General features: G+C 44.1%; 1 protein-coding gene across 1 annotated transcript; it reads left to right on the forward strand.

Moving 5' to 3' along the window:
* Nucleotides 1-945: 945 nt before the first annotated feature.
* dnai1.2 (dynein, axonemal, intermediate chain 1, paralog 2) lies at nt 946-22184 on the forward strand. Its single transcript, XM_079582488.1, has 20 exons — nt 946-1108; nt 1248-1289; nt 1703-1789; nt 4507-4587; nt 5290-5410; nt 11344-11390; nt 11462-11608; nt 11684-11743; nt 13515-13634; nt 14144-14228; nt 14370-14484; nt 15850-15893; nt 16431-16681; nt 17508-17597; nt 17663-17729; nt 18244-18323; nt 18452-18600; nt 19320-19419; nt 21600-21779; nt 22009-22184. Exons 1-20 carry the CDS (start codon nt 1067-1069, stop codon nt 22111-22113), a joined length of 2013 nt encoding a protein of 670 aa, XP_079438614.1. The 5' UTR covers nt 946-1066; the 3' UTR covers nt 22114-22184.
* The last annotated feature ends 1126 nt before the right edge of the window (nt 22185-23310 follow it).

A 23310-nucleotide genomic window follows, 5' to 3' on the forward strand; every position in this document is an offset into this window, starting at 1 on the left:
TCCGGGAGGAGCTCGGAGTAGAGTCGCTGCTCCTTCACGTCGAAAGGAGCAGCTGAGGTGGCTCGGGCATCTGTTTCGGATGCCTCCTGGTCGCCTCCCGCGGGAGGTGTTCCAGGCATGTCCTAGTGGGACAAGGCCCCGTGGAAAGCCCAGGACACGGTGGTGGGACTATGTCTCCGAGCTGGCCTGGTGTCGCCTCGGGGTCCCCCCAGAACAGCTGGAGGAGGTGTGTGTGGATCGGGAAGTTTGGGCATCTCTGCTGAGGCTGCTGCCCCCGCGACCCGGCCCCGGATAAAGCAGAAGAAAATGGATGGATAGATGGATTTCGTGTTTTCATTACATTCAAAAGTGACATGAAAATACATAACAAAACTGTTCAGTGTTCATAAACGTGGTTCATTTTACAATTAATTTACATTACGTTTTACTATGGTTTCATGATGTGAGTGAAATAATGATGCTTCTATTACTATTCTGCATTCTTTTCTAAACCTTTCTAAATATAACATCCCCCTGTCTAGGGACTGTGGGTGGAAATAAAATTAGGTAGGGTCGTAGGGTCTTTTTTAATTTTTTTTATTGAAAAGTATATGAATATGAATATGCCAGGGGGTAACAGAATTGTACAATACAATTATTCAGTTACAAATATATTGTATTTTGAGCAAATACTGATAGTTTTTAGAGCCTTTTTGTTATCAGAACCTTCCAAAATCTTGATATATGAGAGAGTATCACTAAAAAAATGTGCAAAGTTGGGTTTCTGCTTAGAATATTTACATTTGTGAATATAAAATTTGGACAAAAGGATATAAAATTCGTAGGGTCTCATTAGTTGTTGAGTGGAGTGGACCATCACAACATGGCCGCCAGAGTTGGACATTTCCAATGGGTTACTATGACAGCGTTCTAGCGTATCAGGGGTTCTCCGCCGTCGCCATGGAGACGGACACACAGCCGCGGCCGCAGCTTCATACAATCAACTTATTCGCACCTTTTTTTCTTAGTTTAAATAATTATATTCACAAAGAAAGAGCGCTGTGTGCAGGACATTAAAGACGAGGAAATGCCTCTGTCGAACGCAGCCTTCGCGGCTCCCACCCGGAAGGTAAAAAAGTGATTAAAGTTAGCTGGTTCATAATTTAAATTGTTGGCTAGCTCCTCGTGCGAGCGGTGTCGGGTTTGTTGTTCGGAGAGTTAAAAACTAGCTACATTTGCCGTGTTTATTGAATGTCTTTTTTCTTCAGGGGAATCCAAAGGGAACTGTGGCGAAGGGGGGCAAGAAAAGGGTGAGTGACATTAACAAATCGTTAAATTATGAAAAGAATAAACTAACTTGTTTTTCTCTATGGAGATCGCATTCACAGTGTTTCTTTTAGTATGATATTCTGCAGAAGCATTTTACTTTGTGTTTTTAGCTGTTTCCCTAGAGAATCCAAAGTAAGAGTAATGTAATTATTGTAATGATTATGTACAAGTGCAAGTTAAAAGTAATGTCACACATTTATTTGTAAAAGTAATGTTTTTGTAACTGAGATGAGACTAAAACTAAAGTAAAAGTAATTAATGAGATTCAAACTAAAAAACAGCTAAAATCTGCAGATATTTTTGGTCAATTTCTAAAACCTAAATAAAAGGAGGAACTAAAAACATTTGACGTTTGTGAAGTAAAGTAAAGTGTGCTATTGGCCCTCATGTACAGGATGGGTTGGAGGGTGCAGACCCGGCGGAGGACCTGGCCCACACCGCTGCAGTGAAGCCGACTGACCAGCACGAGCTAACGGAGGCTGTGAGTATTGTACTGGAGTATGTGAGTACTGTACTTGAGTATGTGAGTATTGTACTGGAGTATGTCAGTATTGTACTGGAGTATGTGAGTATTGTACTGGAGTATGTCAGTATTGTACTGGAGAATGTGAGTATTGTACTGGAGTATGTCAGTATCGCACTGGAGAATGCGAGTATCTTACTTAAGTATGTGAATATTGTACTTGAGTATATGAGTATCGTACTTGAGTATGTGAGTATCGTAATGGAGTATGTGAGTATCGTAATGGAGTATGTGAGTATCGTAATGGAGTATGTGAGTATTGTAATGGATTATGTGAGTATTGTAGTTGAGTATGTGAGTGTCATACTTGAGTATGTGAATATTGTACTAGAGTATGTGAGTATTGTACTTGAGTATGTGAATATTGTACTAGAGTATGTGAGTATTGTACTTGAGTATGTGAATATTGTACTAGAGTATGTGAGTATTGTACTTGAGTATGTGAATATTGTACTAGAGTATGTGAGTATTGTACTAGAGTATGTGAGTATTGTACTTGAGTATGTGAGTATCGTAGTGGAGTATGTGAGTATTGTAATTGAGTATGTGAATATTGTACTAGAGTATGTGAGTATTGTACTTGAGTATGTGAGTATCGTAGTGGAGTATGTGAGTATTGTAATTGAGTATGTGAATATTGTACTAGAGTATGTGAGTATTGTACTTGAGTATGTGAGTATCGTAGTGGAGTATGTGAGCATTGTACTGGAGTATGTGAGTATCGTAATGGATTATGTGAGTATCGTAATGGAGTATGTGAGTATCGTAATGGAGTATGTGAGTATTGTAATGGATTATGTGAGTATTGTAGTTGAGTATGTGAGTGTCATACTTGAGTATGTGAATATTGTACTAGAGTATGTGAGTATTGTACTTGAGTATGTGAGTATCGTAGTGGAGTATGTGAGCATTGTACTGGAGTATGTGAGTATTGTAATGGATTATGTGAGTATTGTAGTTGAGTATGTGAGTGTCATACTTGAGTATGTGAATATTGTACTTGAGTATGTGAGTATCATACTGGAGTATGTGAGTATTGTAATGGATTATGTGAGTATTGTAGTTGAGTATGTGAGTGTCATACTTGAGTATGTGAGTATCATACTGGAGTATGTGAGTATTGTAATGGATTATGTGAGTATTGTAGTTGAGTATGTGAGTGTCATACTTGAGTATGTGAGTATCATACTGGAGTATGTGAGTATTGTACTTGAGTATGTGAGTATTGTACTTGAGTATGTGAGTATTGTACTTGAGTATGTGAGTATTGTCCTTGAGTATGTGAGTATTGTACTTGAGTATGTGAGTATTGTACTTGAGTATGTGAGTATTGTACTTGAGTATGTGAGTATTGTACTTGAGTATGTGAGTATTGTAGTTGCCCCTCAGTGGCTGCTGGCTGAAGGTTTAGCACTTCTGCCTCACAGGAAGAAAGTCTCGGGTTCAATGAAAAAATGCTTTGAATGAATGAAGTGTGTGTTGATTTTAATGCTGTTTTTGGGGAAATGTATTATTTCTGTATTAGTATTTTTATGACTTTGTTGACATCAGTCTGCCCAGGGACTACAGGTGGAAATTAGCACAAGTGCTATAACCTGGTACAATGCATCTCTCCCTTTGAGGTTAATGTATATTGTACACTGTCCCTGCTCAAATAAATAAAGAAAGAAAAAAAAAAAATGAAAAAAAGTTATCAATTTTTTACACTTATTTTCCTTTTTCCAAGGATGATCTCCCCTCCCCCCAAAATAACAATGACAGAGCCAACAATGTCGCTTATTCCTCCAACTAGATATACATTACGTTACATTTTTTCTTAAAGGAACAGGCCACCGTTTCACATACTGAGATATGTTCCTACCTGAGCTTAGACGAGTTAGACGGCGCAGCAGCTTAGCTTAACCTGGAAGTAGTGACTCGACTCTTCCACGTTTTCCCTATTTCAATACAGTTACGTGAAAAGGAACACGATCAAAGTCTAGTTACACAAAATTAAACATGTCAATTTGCTGAGCAGATAAAAAGGGTTACTATATTGTAAGGTGTAATAACTAACTAATAACTTCTAACTGCACCCCCGTTTGGAGCTATGAACATGCTGGGAGAGGCTAAATGCTACAACGTCTATTTGCGTGACTGCGCACACGCACACAGGCCAGACAGGTACGCATCAACTCGTCTAAGCTCAGGTATGAACATATCTCAGTTTGTAAAAATGATGGCTTGTTCCTTTAAGGATAATGTCCTCCGTCAAAAAACATTCACAGGAATAGCAACATGTACATATCATTATGTATCAAGATAGATGTCAAAATAAGAATATGTTTGGCTTTGTGTTATTTCAAATGCAATTGGTAAATAAATGAATTAATAGATAACAAAAAAGGGAATATTTAACATCTTTTCAGAGGTTGTTTTGTTATATTACACGTTATATTTCCAGCTTTTGCTCGATGAATATGAGCTGCAGAAAGCTCTATCTGCCCAATTTCTCTGGACTGAGCAAGCCACTCCCTCACACCCAGAGCTTTGTTGATTTCTAGCGACATGGTATTATTTTAGATATTATTATTTAGACATGGCATTTAGTCAAAACAACCACGGAATGTGGCGTGTAGCTTGGAGTTTGTATCTTGTCCTGGTGTCTGTCCTCTGACACTCTCTCTCATTTGCAGGAACTGAAGGAGGAGATCACCCGAGTGCTGACGGCGAATAACCCACACGCTCCAGACAACATCGTGCGCTACAGCTACAAGGTGCAGCCTCCACACATGCATTCTTTATTTATGTCAGGAGACATGGTTCTATAGATAGGAGCAGCATCTGGGCACTTTTGCTGTGGCCCCGCCCCTTCTGGGTAAACACAGATCCTTTTCTTCTCTGGTGGTTCATACAAAATCTCAGGTCAAATCTAGAGGTCGACCTATATGTGTTTTTATAAGGCCGATGCCAAGATATTTGGCAGAATTTGATTTGACTCTGCATCAACCACACACACCTCCCTTCACTGATAAGTTTACTTCCTGTTTGCTCATGTTCAGCTCTGGAAATGTAGTTGATGCCGACTCTAACCAGACTCCATCGCCGGTGCAGTGGTCAGTCTGGATTTTCACAGGCGACAGGAACATGTCTCGTTGCTGCTTGGCATTGGACGATCGGGAGCTATTTTACAGCGCCACCTGGTGGCCCTTTGTAACGTGTGTCAATAAATGTTTAGCCTGATTAAACATGCTGGTTCAGCGAGTCTCAAATACACATTAACGTTAGCAATGGCAGTAGTACATTAGCTGTTGAATGAACCATGTATTTGGCTCTTGCAATCGATCTCTGCCCATTCATTTCAATGGACCTGAGTGTCTGTTTCACCCACAGGGGGCGCTGACCTTCTCAGTGGTGTACATGTTGCTGCCATTCAAATAGCCCATGTCTGTGTATAATATATATATGTGTTTGTCCAGGAGAGGGGGTACAAGCCCATCACTGTGGACCAGCTCACAGTTCACTTTGTTCTGGACGGGAGTCTGCTGCACCAGGACTCAGAGGAGGCTCGCCGACTCAGGGCCAAAGAGGGGCTCACGGGTCAGTACTACAGCTACTACTAATCATGGAGATATTTTGGTCGGCTTCTAAAACTGGAACAGGCCACCGTGTTTGCATACTGAGACATGTTCTTACCTGAGCTTAGACGAGTTGATGAGTACCTGTCTGGTCTTTACGCGTGCACTCAGTCATGCAAAAAGTTGCTAGAATTTAGCCTCTCCTCTATGGACCCAAACGGGGGTGAAGCTTCCCCTATTTAAATACGGCTATGTGAGTCCAAGTATAGTTACACAAAATTAAAATAACACCTTAGGAGCACTTCGACGTCTGTGTAGTATTACTGCGTTGGCGTACTCCTAAGGTGTTATTACGCCTTACATTATAGTACCCCTTTTTATTTTTAGATGGTAACAACATCTTTGGTCTTTGAATGCATGCGTAAAGACAGACAGGTACACATCAACTCGTCTAAGCTCAGGTAAGAACATATCTCAGTTTGTAAAAACGGTGGCCTGTTCCTTTAAGGCAAGCGTAAAAGAAGGGACTAAAAATGTGTCTGTGCTTTGTCCATGTGGGAGAACAAAGGAGAGAAGTAGCTGAATTGTCCAATATGCCACTAAACTCTGTGGTTGAAATGTAGCTGGAAAAAGTGGTTCTCATGAACTTTTGTTGATATTGTGCTGTTTGACGTGGTCTGTGTGGGGCTGTGGCCAGTGATTAGTTGTTTGTGCCGCTGTTAGGATAGAGAAGTGAAAAGGGAGGAGCTACAGTGTATTCCACTGTTTCCTGTGGGTCACTTTTACATGGGTAAAATCACCCATGCTTCTCCTGTGCGTCCAAAATCGGGCTTAAAATGAAGCTCTCTCAGACGTCCTGCCGTCTATAGGTCCAGAGACAACAGAGTTTATCCCTGTCACTGCAGACAATTCATAACTGCACAGGTTCTGTTTATTTCCATCCTGACAGCCAAAGCTTCACGTTTGATTACGTGACTTAGCTTAAGCGTCTTATGTGTGACACAAATGACGTGTGTGGCATCATGTCTTACTTTTATCAGAATGGTTTAGGATCATGTGGTTCATACGAGTGAGATTATATTATGGAAAAATGTCCTGATGTTGGTCTGTGTGTCCATACAAGCAGAGCAAGCAGTGATTGCCCAATCAAATCTTAAAACAAACCAAAAAAGCTGGGGTGTCTTAGTATTTGGAAAGTAAACAAACAGGCCTAATTCACGTCATTGTGTATATTGTACTATCGGTTTGTGTCTGAGTAATCGATGCAGTAGCCAATACACATCAGTGAGTATTTTGGTCATAGCACCCATAAGTATGGAGGACCGTGGCTGCCAAAACAATAAATATATCTATAAATCTATTATAGAAAACGCAATCTCAATGGCCGCCGCCTGGTCGCCGCCATGTTTATTTCCCATACCGACTTTGAAGCTAAGCAGGGAAGTGCCTGGTTAGAACTGGGATGGGAGACCGTTCCTCGGAAGCTAAGCAGGGAAGGGCCTGGTTAGGACTGGGATGGGAGACCGTTTGGGAACACCAGGAAGCCTGGCGACAGTACTGAGTGTGTGCGTGGTTGGAGTTGGGGGCTGATGTGCGCAGACTGGTTGCCTGTCCATGAATAATGCACCAAATTGTTAGGCGACTTTGAGCGTCTGGAAAAGCGCTATAATGCATTATTACTCTTATTATTATTATTACATCCGCGGCCGGCCCCCACGTGACGGTCCCACCGGCCACAGGTCCATATGGTCCGTGGTGCTGCTGTACGAGGACAACCCGCCGTCACAAAAACGCGAGTGCACGAGATCTGACTGCCGTGCGTGTGCGCGCATCCAAACAGGGCGATGTGTGTGTGCGCGCGTGTGTGTGTGTGTTCGTGCGTGTGTGTATGTATGTGTGCGCGCGCATCCAAACAGGGCGATGTGTGCGTGTGTGTGCGTACGTGTGTATGTGTGCGCGTGCGCATCCAAACAGGGCGATGTGTGCGTGTGTGTGCGTACGTGTGTATGTGTGCGCGTGCGCATCCAAACAGGACGATGTGTGCGTGTGTGTGCGTACGTGTGTATGTGTGTGCGTGCGCATCCAAACATGGCGATGTGTGCGTGTGTGTATGTGTGTGCGTGCGCATCCAAACATGGCGATGTGTGCGTGTGTGTATGTGTGTGCGTGTGTGCCCAAAACCTGCTCAAACACGAGCCTCTAATCAAACGCGCTGCTCCGACTGATTTATCCTCCGTGTGAGTAAAAGCCAAAATGAAACTACAACTTAACGAGCGCATGGCCTGCACTGCGTAGTTTCTTTTCTTTTTTTTTTACTTTTGCTGCTGGACCATTTGTTTTCTATTTTGCTTTCACGTATTGTGAGCCCAGAGGTACATTTTATTCTAAAGCAGCTTTGAACGCATTGCCAATTTTATTGTAAGGTTATAAATACTGTCTAACAACAATCATTAGGCTATTTCAGTTCAAAACCAACTTATTATTTTTTTGATTGTACACTACCGGGATGCACCAAACCACGGGTCCTGCACCGTGAACCGAACCGTTAGAGCTGAACCCCGAATATTTATCCATAATTATTCCACTGTCTCTTGAATTCTATTCCCTGAGTTTAGCGAAAATATTGTCGTTGTAGTTTATAAGAAAGGAGCACGGGTGCATCAAACACTCCAATTGCAGTTTGTTTGAATTTTTTTTTAGCATTCATTATTTTAAACATTTGTAATGGCCATAGTTTTTGGAATGGGTTGGGAACCACTGGTCTACAGCTGAACTGTGTGACGGGTTGGACATTTCTTTGTAATCACTCATAATCTCGGAATATCAAATGTGGAGACTAGCGAGGCCCGGCCGAAGGCCGGGTCTCAGCTAGTAAATATATAAATAAAATAAAGATCAAGAAATGCATGCATTTATTATAATAAGTGCATTTATTTATTTATATATTTATTTATTTATATATTTATATATTTATTTACCAGGACACCCTAGGCAGGAGGTCGATGATCGACTTTGTAGTCGTGTCATCTGACCTCCGGCCGCGTGTCTCGGACACTCGGGTGAAGAGAGGGGCGGAGCTGTCAACCGATCACCACCTGGTGGTGAGCTGGATCCGCTGGCAGGGGAGGAAGCCGGTCAGACCTGGCAGGCCCAAGCGTGTTGTGAGGGTCTGCTGGGAACGACTGGCGGATCCCTCTGTCAGTGGGGTCTTCAACTCCCACCTCCGGAAGAGCTTCACCCAGATTCCGGGGGAGGCGGGGGACATGGAGTCCGAGTGGACTCTGTTCTCCTCCTCCATTGTCGATGCGGCTGCTCGTAGTTGTGGCCGTAAGGTCTCTGGTGCCTGTCGCGGCGGCAATCCCCGAACCCGGTGGTGGCGCCCGGAAGTAAGGGATGCCGTCAAGCTGAAGAAGGAGTCCTACCTGGCCTTGTTGTCTTGTGGGACTCCTGAGGCAGCTGAGAGGTACCGGCAGGCCAAGCGTGCTGCAGCTCGTGCGGTCGCAGAGGCAAAAACTCGTGTCTGGGAGGAGTTCGGGGAGGCCATGGAGGAAGACTATCGGTCGGCCTCGAAGAAATTCTGGCAAACCATCCGGCGCCTCAGGAGGGGGAAGCAGTGCTTCACCAGCACTGTGTACAGTGCGGGTGGGGGGCTGCTGACCTCGACTGGGGATGTCGTCGGACGGTGGAAGGAGTACTTCGAGGACCTCCTCAATCCCGCCGTCACGTCTTCCGATGAGGAAGCAGAGGCTGGGGACTTGGAGGTGGGCTCGTCCATCACCCGGGCTGAAGTCACCGAGGTGGTGAGAAAGCTCCTCGGTGGCTCCGGGGGTGGATGAGATTCGCCCTGAGTACCTTAAGTCTCTGGATGTTGTAGGACTGTCTTGGCTGACACGTCTCTGCAACATCGCGTGGCGGTCGGGGACAGTGCCCCTGGATTGGCAGACCGGGGTGGTGGTCCCTCTCTTTAAGAAGGGGGATCGGAGGGTGTGTTCCAATTACAGAGGAATCACCCTCCTTAGCCTCCCCGGTAAGGTCTACTCCAGGGTGCTGGAGAGGAGGATCCGGCCGATAGTTGAACCTCGGATTCAGGAGGAACAATGCGGTTTTCGTCCTGGTCGTGGCACACTGGACCAGCTCTATACCCTCCGTCGGGTGCTCGAGGGTTCGTGGGAGTTCGCCCAACCAGTCCACATGTGTTTTGTGGACTTGGAGAAAGCGTTCGACCGCGTCCCTCGTGGTGCCCTGTGGGGGGTGCTCCGGGAGTATGGGGTCCGGGGCCCTCTGCTAAGGGCTGTCCGTTCCCTGTATGACCGCAGCAGGAGCTTGGTTCGCATTGCCGGCAGTAAGTCAGACCTGTTCCCGGTGCGTGTTGGTCTCCGCCAGGGCTGCCCTTTGTCACCGGTTCTGTTCATTACTTTTATGGACAGAATTTCTCGGCGCAGCCAGGGGCCAGAGGGTGTCCGGTTTGGGAGCCTCAGAGTCTCATCTCTGCTGTTTGCAGATGATGTTGTTCTGATGGCTTCAACAAACCAAGACCTTCAGCACGCACTGGGGCGGTTTGCAGCCGAGTGTGTAGCGGCCGGGATGAGGATCAGCACCTCCAAATCTGAGGCCATGGTTCTCCACCGGAAAAAGGTGGTTTCCCCTCTCCAGGTCGGTGGGGAGTCCTTACCTCAAGTGGAGGAGTTCAAGTATCTCGGGGTCTTGTTCACGAGTGAGGGACGGATGGAGCGTGAGATCGATAGACGGATCGGTGCGGCGTCAGCAGTGATGCGGTCGCTGTATCGGTCTGTCGTGGTGAAGAGGGAGCTGAGTCGGAGGGCAAAGCTCTCCATTTACCGATCGATCTACGTTCCCACCCTCACCTATGGTCATGAGATTTGGGTAATGACCGAAAGGACAAGATCGCGAATACAAGCGGCCGAAATGAGTTTCCTTCGCAGGGTGGCTGGGCGCACCCTTCGAGATCGGGTGAGGAGCTCAGTTACCCGGGAGGAGCTCGGAGTAGAGTCGCTGCTCCTCCACGTCGAAAGGAGCCAGCTGAGGTGGCTCGGGCATCTGTTTCGGATGCCTCCTGGTCGCCTCCCGCGGGAGGTGTTCCAGGCATGTCCTAGTGGGACAAGGCCTCGTGGAAGACCCAGGACACGGTGGTGGGACTATGTCTCCGAGCTGGCCTGGTGTCGCCTCGGGGTCCCCCCAGAACAGCTGGAGGAGGTGTGTGTGGATCGGGAAGTTTGGGCATCTCTGCTGAGACTGCTGCCCCCGCGACCCGGCCCCGGATAAAGCGGAAGAAAATGGATGGATGGATGGATATATATATATATATATATTTTTGTATTTATTTATTTATTTCTGTATTTATTTATTTTGTATTCATTTATTTAATTCTGTATCTATTTATTTATTTCTGTATTTATTTCTGTATTTTTTTCTGCATTTCTCTTAATGTATGCAAATCAGGGGGTGGGTCTTGAGGCCGCTGCTGTAAGCTCATTGGTTAATCTTTCTTCATGCACACAGACTGATTTCAGACGCCGTATCCAGCAAAGACACTGCCAAACATGAGCTCTATTCACAGTGGCACAGATAGTAGAGCGGGTCATCTTGTGACCAGCGGTTCAAATCCTGCAGGGGCACGCTGTCGTTGTGTCCTTGGGCAAGACACTTCACCTGCCTTGTCCCCAGTGTCTGCGTATATTGGTGTATGAATGAGTGTGTGAATGTGTGAGCGGATCCTTGCTGGAAAGCTCTTTGAGTGTACAATATATATAAATACAGAAATGCAGAATTAAAGCCAAAAGTGGCAAAAGTGGGCGGGGCGAAATAAGGTGAATAGTACATGTGTTGATCTGCCAGGGATCACTGCAGCCTAAAGATTGTGAGTGACCAAAGGAGCTCATTTGTAGTGTTTAGTAAAATGCAGAGGATAGTGATTCTGAGTGTGATGTTGAGCAGCTGTTGAAGCCGGAGCACAGCCCGAGGAGGAGGAGCCCGAGACTTCGGTGAGAGCTTCACATTATATTAAAGTTCTACACACGGAGAAGTAAACGCCACTAACATATCTGCGCTCAAGGCGACTCCGGTGGATGACAGCGAGGACGCGACTGATGAGGAGCGGCCGGACAGTGCGGCCTCCAAGCTGGACAAGAAAGAGCCCAAACTGACCAACCAGTTCAACTTCAGCGAGAGGGCATCACAGAGCCTCAACAACCCGCTCAGGGCGAGTACTACACGTCTACTCACTCTCTGCTGCCCCCTCAGGTGTTGACTGGGAGTGATCGTGTTTCTCTTTCAGGAGCGGAGCTGTCAGACCGAGCCTCCACCTCGCAGCAACTTCTCCGACACAGCCAACCAGGTCCGTACGCTCTCCTTTAGGTTTGGTCAGAGCCACAGACAGATGAGGGTTTAGCTCATCAGGACAGGTCACTGCAATATGTGTCCACCAGGGGGCGCTATGGCCTCTCTGTTTCTGAGCCTGTTGTCTAGCTGCCTTCAGAACAAGACAAAAAGCAGGTGCCAGGGATTAAGGAATTGTAAGGTGTTAGTTGTGTTGATATCAAACTGTTGTACTCATGGCATCTCAGTCAGGATTCATGGGATCTGGAAGACGTATTAACTGCTTTTAGTTGTGAAGCATGTCTATGACCATTTCCAAGCAGTCCCCCGAAATGCCCTGTACGGTTCTGATATGAAATATGATTGAAGAAAATGGCTTCCCTGACCATGGAAACCTAGGGATTGACCCAGAAATGACTGGCATAGCCCTATCAGAACATGAGTCTTGAAGGACAGGGAAGCGTCCCAAGCAGCAGGACAAAAATGTGTGATTATGATTTCTAAGCAATGGAATCATGTTCCTTAACCAATTACCAAATTAAAAAACCCTACCTTTATCGAAATGCACGGCAAAAGAGAGAGTGCCTGAATGCAGCTGATGGAGGAGCATGTGATCAGTGGAGCTCCACTTCTCCACAGGAAATGGCGTCACCTCCATTTTTTTTTCTGCAACATTTATCTCAGTGAATCTCAATAAGATGCCTTTAGTAAACTCCACTATCCTTAAGATTAGGTTTAGGTTTAGGGTTAGTTTGGATTCGTTTTAAACTATTGTTGTCCTGTCTATGTAGACGGTGAGCAATGAAAAGAATATCTTGACTTACAATTGTTTTTGATTCACTGGAGATGTTGAAGGTATTTTGTAAACCCACATTTCCACCACGTTTTCCAAAGTAACAGAACACAATCAAAAACTGATGGCAACTTCCACTGCTCCACTGCATTAGAGCGCCCCCATCTGTCTGATATAAAGTACCTGGCTCCACGCTGCATACCGCCCAAAATAATATTTTTCACCAATGTATATAAAACATAAAAATGCCCTATACTCATGGAGATTAACAGTTAAATGCGTTGCCCTCAGTAGAGACCTCTGACGTTGATTCACACAGGACTAGAATCACCTGTGGACCTTGGAGTTTGCAGAATTCCCAAAAGGCAAAGATCAGGGGAGGTCTTACAGGGACAGAAAGGTCCGGAGGTAGCTAGCCATGGTTGTGTTCGGCTGGATAGCAAAAGGAGCAACAACTTGTACATTTCCACAACAGACTTATGTATTTGTGGGTAAAATAAGTCTGAATCACCACTCGTCACAGTAGAGAGCACAGCAGTCCTCGTACACACGGCCCAGTCACCTTGTGGCGTAACACCATAATGACATAGTAATAATAGTGAAAAGTTTAGTTTAGTTTATTATTTGGTGTCTTGCACCCAAAACACATCACTTAGATAAATAATAAACTATAAAAACTTAAAACCGTAAGGGCATGTGTAAGAAGATTAAATTTAATTATGACAAAGACAACATCATAGAGCTGATATAGTTCTTGTGCCTGCAGTTGTTCCAAAAGTAAATGTCCCTTTTCCCACAGCGAATAGTGCAGATATTTACCAAGTACTTCAAATACTTTCATCACTTATCCTATTATAAAGTATCAGATACATCTTGTGTTTTAAAATTGTGTGTGTGGGTCTAATCCACACTGGACTAAAGTACCGAGTGTGTAACAGCTGCAGTAGTTTGCAGTAGCAGTGCTTCAGTCTTTAACTATTCAATGTGTTTTCCCCAGTGGGTGATTTATGATGCGTACATGAAGGAACTGGATAAACTGGAGCGGAGCAAGGAGAAGAAGACTTCACAGAACAAGAGACAAACAGAGACCAAGAAACTGACCGCCTCAGATTCACAGGTAACCAGACTCACCCAGTTTTTTGCTTAAAAATTTCACATTTTGTCCATTTCTCTTTCCTCTGTTTGATGAAATGTTTGCAAACCCTAAGAAATGAAATATGTGCTGTTTTTTTCTGCATTTCTGCATTAGAATATCGTATTTGGGCATTAGAAATGGCATTAAAAAGCATTACATTTGACTTGCTTCTGCCAGTGTATAAACCCTGTTATAATATAACATGTTGACATGTTTGTAAGAGTGGACCAAAAGTCTGAATCAGTTTATTGACAATGGAGGACGCCATTTAAAAGATATTCTTTTCAAAACTGTATTAAACTAAATATCCAAAGTTGTGTGACAGGCGGAACAATAAGAATAAAAGAGTTTTTATTTCATTTTCAAAAAAGTAAGTTCCCGTGCCGAACTGTGTATTAGTTGATCACGCTCGGCTCTAAAGGCAGGGTCTAAGGAGGAAGGATCCTGGACTTTGGGAACCACCGTGGTCACTGTAGCTCCTTGTGTCTCAGGTGGACAGTCTGAACAAAGTGTCCAAAGCGGCGCAGATTCTGGAGCGGATGGTGAACCAGAACATCTTCGACCCCATCCTCCAGGGTACGACTCCTCCACGCAGTGTGTGTGTGTGTGTGTGTGTGTGTGTGTGTGTGTGTGTGTGTGCGTGTGTGTGTGCGTGTGTGTGTGCGTGCGCGTGTGTGTGTGTGTGTGTGGGCAGCTTGACCTCTTTCTGTTCTGTAGATTTTAAATACTTCGAGGACCCGGCGGACGAGGGCCGTCAGGAGGGAACGCTGCTGCCTCTGTGGAAGTTTCAGTTCGACAAAGCCAAGAAACTGTCCGTCACCGCCCTCTGCTGGTCAGTCTGCGCTGTAACTCTTGAACTTCCCCTCTATCTTTGCCACAAACATTAACATATTTATAAATAAAAAATCCCCCAACTTTTATTCATTAAGGCAAGATGCTACAGGTGAAAACACGGATTTTTCACAGATTTTTAGCTATTTTTTTCCATAACATCTTCTTTTTAACTCTGGCAGAGTAAAAGCAGCCCAAGCTCTGACATTTTGTGACTTTGAGCCGGAGATTTATCCAGGAAGTAACTCCAGCATGGCTGTGTCACTCCCTGGTCTTTCCCATGTTTATTCATTCACAAATACTGACATGTTTGGTATCCACGTGTAGCACAAAAGGCTGTGACTACATTTGGAAGATTTTTCACAGAAGGATCTATCTAATGCCTGCCTGATTTATTGAGCTTTGATCTCAAGAAACAAGGAGGAATTACATTTGTTACTGATTTTTTTTCACTAATCCCTCGTTTATTCAGAACCTAAGATCCAAAATCACAGCAGCATCTCACCTTAACCCTAACCTGCGGCGATGTCTGTGTGTGTCACTCTCACGATGCCCGACGCCCCGCAGTTAGCAGAAGAACTGGGTGCCGCGAAACGATACCAGTCTGGTATCAGAGCAAAAGTTTAGGTTCTACTTGTCTTAAAAAAATGAAAGTGTTGAAAGAAGGTTCCCCCAATTTTTGTCCCAATCTTTGCCAATTTCTTTCTTTTTTTTAACATATTTTTTTCCTTTTTTTGCTACAATTTCTCCCAATTTTATCCCATTTTCCCCCAAAGTCATTCCCCATTCTTGACACGTTGCCTGACATGGGAGATGAACCTGATATTGTAAATTTGCAGATCTTCCACACATTATTGTTCTGTTCTGAGGAGGTGAATTGAATGTGTGATAAAACCATCGATATAATATAATACATATGAGTTTAGCCCCATTCACGGTAATGGTTCTGAATCCTCTGTGAAACTTACATGGCCGCCTGTTCCTTAAAGGGCTCTCCTCCACAGAGCTCCAGAGCTTGATTGACAGGCTCTGGAGCCAGTCAATGCACTGAAAATGATTCCACTATTTCGGGCTGATATACAAAAACCAGCGTGGTTACAAATATTTCACCGACCCCAGCGGTGTCACATGGGTCATATCGACATTTAGAAAAAAAACCTCTTTGGAGCCAGGCTTTTGAGCCGCTCTTGGAAGGTTTCAAGTCCCATTGGAATCCTGTCTACCAAGTGTCTCTGGGAGTCGCCTCTGGCCACAAGGGGGGGGTGTTGCAGCAATGTCAGCTCCCCGCCCTGAGGATCATAGAGAAGCACCTTCCTCACCCATTGGATAAAGCGTAAACCTAATGTAACTGTTTTGTTTTCCTCAGGAATAAGAAATACCCGGATCTGTTCGCCGTCGGCATGGGCTCATGTGAGTGTCACTACTGCAGTTACAGACACCACAGAAACATTGTAAAGGCAGAGTTTGATTGTAAAGGCGCATTGAGTTGCCTTGTGTACGAAATGCGCGGTATAAATAAAGTTGCCTTGCCTTGCCTCGCCTTTTACTCTGACATTAAAACTAAGACACAAATCTTGACCACCGCGTCTTTTCAGTGTCTCCGCCTTCACCAAGCACATTTGCTCCAGTTCCGCTTTACCCAAATCTAAAAGTTAGGCCAGTGTAGCACCTCATTTGAAAGCTAAGACCTACAAAACATTGTGTCATTTTTGTTGCGTTATCGCCGTGTTTTTATCACATTTTTGTCGGTTTTTAGTTGCGTTTTTTCCACTTTTTTATTGTGTTGCTGTTTTTTTCCAGCACGTTTTTGTTGCTCTTTTGTAGCTTCTTTGTTGCTTTACTTTTTTTGTTGTATTTTCATCCTCGTTTTAAATTTGTGTAAGGCCAGACTGGAGAACATGTGCTCAGTTCAGAGGTTAAGAATCCTGTCTCCCTCATGTGTGACAGATGAGTTCAGCCGTCAGTCGCGGGGGATGCTCCTCTTCTACTCCCTGAAGAACCCCTCGCACCCGGAGTACTTCTTCCCCACCTGGTCAGGCGTGCTGTGCCTGGACGTGCACGAGCAGCGCCCCCACCTGGCCGCAGCGGGGCTGTACGATGGCAGCGTGGCCGTGTTTAACCTGCGGGACAGCGGCGGGCAGCAGGCGGCGTACAGGAGCACGGCCAAGACGGGCAAACACACTGACCCCGTGTGGCAGGTCAGACTTAGGTTTAACAGATGATGACCTTCATACAATCTGTGCTGTTAGAATCTCCTTAGTTCCAGCGCTGTGTCCTCAAAGTCAAGTCCTCGTTATTCCAGAGGGCGATATGAGGATATTAGACCGTCTCACGATCTGTCACTTTTGAGGGATCGTTATATCACGATCCAAAGCACCTCTGCACGTTCAGCCATTGCCCTGCTATGGTCTGTGAAGGAAACCCAACCTCCCAATGTTCTGCTAGTGCGAGTTACTCATTTAAACTTGCGCTTGTTCTGTTCTGTAGTTTGGACTTGGATCACAATCGGTGTGAACTGTATCTGTGTAATATGGAAGCCCGATTCCACCATGTTTAAAAAAGAAAACCCAACAGGAAGTCGAAATTCCGAGATTTAAAGTCAGAATTCTTTGTTTAAAACACAAAATCGAGTTTATATCTCGAAATTACGACTTTTAAAACTCATAATTACGAGATTTAAACTCGAAATTACAAGTTGATCATAGACGTCGGAACAAGGGGACGGCAGCGGAACCTAAAGTTGTCTATTGATGTCGTTGTCGCCCCCTCACCACAGTCACCCAAAAGTGTCCCTTATTTTTCTGTTCTGAAGTTGACAACCCTAGACGTCTATGATCAGGGATCTTACAAACTTGTAATTCAGATTTTTAATCTCAAAATTCCGAGTTTTAAACTAAGAATTATGACTTTAAATCTCGTAATTTCGACTTCCTGTTGGGTTTTTATTTTTTAAACATGTAGATTTAAAAAAAAAAAAAAGGCTGTTTTTCCTGACTCGGCCTCACGGCGGCGTCTGTCCCTCAGGTGCGATGGCAAAACGACGACATGGACAACAACCACAACTTCTACTCCGTGTCCTCTGACGGACGGGTGGCCTGCTGGACACTGGTCAAGGTGAGGGCAGCAGGTGGGCACGGGTGGGCACAGGACAGATGTTTTAACGCGTTTTTGTGTTGTAGAACGAGTTGGTGTGCACAGACATCATCCGCCTGACGGTCAGCGTGTCCGAGGAGGAGAGTGTCAACGGTAAAGCCCTCAGTCCTTATAGGGGACGAATATTATACAGGAATAGACACAAGGATGCTAGGCTTTTTTTAATAGTTTGTTTTATATCATAACTAATGCCTGATGTTATCTATGTGTATAATTATCGTTGTTTTATGCGTCTGATCATAATTTTTGCCACTAAGAACAGAAAAGGACTGTTTTTAGTGCTCCTCATTTGTCACGTTCACTCGCATGCGGCTTCTGAAAACACTCTACAAACTAGCTAAAGACTTGTGTAATATATGGATTTTCTTTGGGATTTTTGACTTTTCCCTGGCGACAGAAGATGAAGTGTGGAAGCTGCCGTTGGAGTTTGTGAAGTTTCAGTGAGGCTAGACAGACCTAAGGACGCGAGAGATTCCATTGGTTTACCGTTAGCGCTGCCATTCATGTTTTATGTTCCACGTCTGCACCGAGAAAAACGTGTAGTTTGTGAACCCGTTCTCAAACAATGGCAATAAAAACTATTCTGATTCTGATTCTGATTCTGCAGCGTGTCTCACCTCCTTCGATTTCCACAAACAAATCGACTTCCTGTTCCTGGTCGGCAGCGAGAAAGGAACCATTTACAAGGTACTGGCCGTCCTCTGCTCCTCCTCCTCTGCTCCTCCTCCTCTGCTCCTTCTCCTCTGCACCTCCTCTGCACCTCCTCCTCTGCTCCTCCTCCTCCTCACACCTCCTCACGCCTCCTCTCTCCGCAGTGCTCTAAGAGTTACTCCGGTCAGTACTTGGACATTTATGAAGCCCACGTCATGGCGGTTGACTCGGTGAAGTGGAACCAGTTTCATCCCAAAGTCTTTATGTCCTGCAGCTCCGACTGGACTGTGAAGATCTGGGACCACACTATCAGGTACTACTACTACTACTACTACTACTACTACTACTACTACACCATCAGGCACTACTACTACACAATGTAAAAAGGAGACCAAACTCTCCATTTACTATGTTAATCATGACGTTTTGTTTACTTGGGATTTTGTCTGAAATCACTCCAACATGGCCGTGTGACACACAGAATCCCCCCGACAACACTCTGTAATCCAAATATAGTCATTTTCTTTGTGGAAGAAGCCAGCCGCTAAAGTGTGTGGGGATATATGCGTGCATGTGCAGATGCTACTAAACTTTCTTAAAATGAGGTTTCCATTCCACTTTAGTCGCTCCTACAGACTCTTTACAGGCTTGGAGTCAACTACATTTGGATTTGGAAGCTTTTTTCACTGGGATTATTACAGATCTAATTTCTGACGACTTTATTGAGCTTTGAGCCCACAATACACAAGGAGATGTTAGAATTTTTTCAGATTTTTTCCATTAATAACTAGTCTATTAAAACGCTGAACAAGATCCAAAATCCCTCTGAGCAAATCTTTGGATCTGATGTGTCACAGAATAAAACCACACATGTCCATTATTTAGATTTCATCCCAGGCAAATGTAGGCTATTACTGTATGGCCATTGTTTTCACATTTTCTCCATTCACCTGCAGCGTCTCGCCTTAGATTATTTGTAAATTTGTGGCAGATATTGCTGTTTTGGTTTAATGATTCTGTGAAATTTCCCAGCTCGGCGATGTTCACCTTCGACCTGCGCTCGGCCGTGGGAGACGTGTCCTGGGCGCCGTACTCCTCCACCGCGTTCTCCGCCATCACTACGGACGGGAAGGTGAGTACTAATCCAGGAATACACGTCTCCGCAAGGCACTCGAAAGCTTTGGATAGATGAGCCTTTATTGCCCGTCAGACCTCAAGGGCACAATTAAAGCAGGCGTTTCTCACATTCTCATCATTTAACAAGGAAAAGGTCAGAGACATCATTTACACCACAAAGGACTAACGCGTCATCTCCGAATGGCCTTAAGTAGACTATATGGAGTTTGAACATTTAAAAATGATTTATTTTCCTCCCCCTACATGTTCCAGCAATGTCCTGTTCACCACAACTGCCTCTAAAATCCTGCACTGTCACTCAGAAAGTTGTTTTTTCGGGTCTGAAGTGCCGTCAAGCACGAGCTTAATATAGAATCTGCAGTTACACATACGACCTGAGGTGGCAGTAGTGAGTATAAAAATGACCAAATTGCATCTAGTCCCTTTAAAGATCCTATACATGCGTTTCCAATGACATCACGCATAGTTCCGGTGGCCATTTTGAATACCGAAGTAGCATTATGCAGGCTAAACTAACTCATCGAAGAGGAAACAGACAACCTTTCTACAGTTTGTCATGTCAACAGAGTCTTAGTCTGAGTCAGTGTTTAAGCTGTTCCAGACTTTAGCATGCTAATAGTAAGTAAACCACAGTTTATTCAATCAACTGTCAATGGCTTCAACATGATAAACATGTGTGGCTCACATCTATGAACACTGAGGAAATACTACAGTAACAGCTCAGCTCTGACCTCTGTCACATGTTGTAGCAAATGTTTGGAGTGTGGTTCAGGGCTTTCTCTTGGAGAGGTCGGAACTGAGCTGTTGAAGCTAAATGCAAACCTGTAGAATGCTATCATCTTAAACACTGACTCACTGGTTTCTTCACATAAACGTGCATCTCTGGGGCCATATTTTTACTATTGTCTTCTTGAGCAATGATTATGAGTACATAAAAATGCCACTGTCAATCAGTTGTCTTTCATTTTCATTCTGAGTTGAGATATTGTTACATGTGGTAGTACTAGATAATGCTACTTTGGTATTCAAAATGGCCACCATAACAACAAAGGTCACATGACTGAAGGCATGCATATCATGCAAAATCCTTTTGGAGCTTTTAGCCATGTTGTTATTTCCTTATCAAAAATACCCTCAGAGTGTTTTTTGACAGATTCATGTTTGCGCTGAAAGCTGTGAAGAAGGAGCTCTTTCTAACCTACTCTGGACACGCCTGGAAAAAGGATTTTATTCAACCTTCCTAAAGAAGTGGCCACTCGCCTCCGGGATTCACCAAAATAGTGACTATCACCAAAATGGTGTTTTTTCTGTGACTGTCTCTGATGGATGTTTGGTGAATCTTCACCAGAATCAAAGTGGATTAACTTTTATAACCGCGAGTCCCATAGCGTAAACAGAGTGGAGTGGCTTGGACAGAGCGGTGAGTCAACCAAAACGCGTGTTAGCTGTGTTGTGTTGCAGATGTCAACTGCTTATAACTGCTTTGTAAAGTAATTTATTGGTGTGATATTTGTATTTCGTTTACTGCTAATTTTGCATGGGCGGATTATCTAAGAGATAGGGGGCGGAGTTAACTGGATTGAAGCATTGTGTCTTCCGGGTTTGCAAAATACATCCAGAAAATACTTCATTTCTCACAAAAAATAGCGGTAGAGGTACAGCATATCATATAAATGCCTATCGTTTACATTGGAATGGCTAAAATAGCAGGATACAGATCCTTTAAGGTGCAGTGGCGAGCTCACCTTTGGCCCTAAAGTGATAAAAACAGTATAACCGGCATTAAGAGTCATTAAAATGTCCTTAAAGTGACACATTAGACACATTTTTTTGCTAAAACATAGTTAAAGGGGACAGATGCTAGTTGGTCATTTTATACTCACTACTGCCACCTCAGGTCTTATGTGTAACTGCAGTCTCTATATTAAGCTCGTGCAACACTTTTCTGAGTGACAGTGCAGGATTTTAGAGGCAGTTGTGGTGAACAGGTCTGAGCTCATATCAGGACATTGCTATAACATGCAGTTATAGCAGTTTTCTTTAGTTTGACCATTTGTGTGACGTTTATAGGTTCACTTCCAGCTGCAGTTTGGGCCCATTCCTCTGTTTGATGGAACATTTGCAAAGATTAAGAAATGAAATGAGCACTGATTTGACGAGCCGTCTGTGTTTCAGATCCACGTGTTTGACCTGAGCATCAACAAGCACCAGGCTCTGTGTCAGCAGCAGGTCACGGCCAAGAAACACCTCACACACGTGCAGTTCAACCCTCTGCACCCCATAATCATCACCGGAGACGACCGCGGACACGTCTGCTGCTTCAAACTGTCTCCTAACCTCAGGAAACAGCCCAAGGTACATCCTCTGTGAAAGGTCATTCAAAAGTGATCTTCAGAAGTGATGGACTTTGTTTACTCCAGAGGTCCAGCCAAATCTTTGTCCAAAAGTTCTGTCAATTTTTCACAATAAACTGATTAGGAACCTGATTAGGAAAAAAGCATTTATTTTGTTTGCGTTTGTGTCATTAAAAATCCTTGTAAATCCCGCCTGCTCCTGACAGAAGCGTCTCACGTTTGTGTTTCAGGTGAAGAAGCACCAGGAGCTCCCCAAAGGCCCCGAGGCCGAAGTGGCCAAGATGGAGCGCCTTCTGTCCCTGCTGAGGGAACCGCCGCCTCAGGCCACAAGCTAAACGCAAATAATATACTTCAAAAGAGAAATAAAAGCCATCATCATCTGTGGAGCTGGCTCCTCACTCACTTTCTCCTGTAATGTGTGACAGCCAACACTAGAGGGCAGTATTTAAAGCGGTCACTGAGGCAGCAGGTTACAAGTACTTCTTAGAGCAGTTTTATTATTCCGTACTTTTTACTTTTAGTCCAGTCAAATTATATTGACGTATTTGTTTCTTAATGAGTTACTTTTTCCATTCATTGTGAGTAAATAAGCAGTTAGTGCTTAGTTTTGCTTCATTTTTAATCCATAACATAGATATCGTTGGCCTCGTGCTCCTTTTTCTTTACTATTATTTAGTTTTTCTGTATTTTTCACCAGGAATTTTCTTTTTGGAAATATCACAAGTTACTCAGTATCATTATTATTATTATTATTATTATTGTTTCACACAATTTATGGCGTCATTGACAATAAATCTGACTTTTTCGCAGTTACTCACAGTTACTCATTTACAGTACTTTTTTGCGTCTACTTGAGTAAAATTATTTGAACGCAACATTACTCTTACTTGAGTAAATCTTTTAGCTACTCCGCCCACCTCTTATTTGTCATCTGGAACCAGAAAACAGATTCACCTGTGGAAAATTCGCCTCCAATGTCAAGAAATGGGGAATAATTTGGGGGAAAAATGTCGCCAAAACTAACTAAAAGTTAGGGGGAAATGGGTGAAAACATGTAAAAAATTGGGGCCAAAAAATGGGGGGGGGGGTCACTTCCTTTAATGCTGTCCCTGCATCAAAGCTGTATTTGTTTTTCCCAGCGCCTTTTTTTGATACCGGTAGAACCTAAACTTTTTTTTCTATCCTAAACCACCCGCCTTAACCAAGCGCATTTTCTCCAGTTTGGCTTTACCCAAATCTAAAGGCTTCTCAACTGGAGCTCACAGCCTATAGGCCAGAGTAACGCCTCATTTGAAAGCTAAAACAGATCTTTTTCCTCGCACTGTTTTTCGTGTTTGACTTTTTCGTCGCACTTTTATGCTCGTTTTCTTCTCGTTCTTGTCGCTATTTTGAGGCTTTTTTTTTCAAGGCGGTTTTAGATTTGGGTAAAGCCAAAGTGGAGAAAATGTGCTGGGTTCAGGTGGGAGTTTGGAGGTCAATGGTGCCAGCCCTGATCACTGACATCATTGTATGTGCTGTTTACATCCATGATC

Source organism: Gobius niger (genome assembly GCF_951799975.1).
Source record: "Gobius niger genome assembly, chromosome: 24".
NCBI classification, from domain to species: domain Eukaryota; kingdom Metazoa; phylum Chordata; class Actinopteri; order Gobiiformes; family Gobiidae; genus Gobius; species Gobius niger.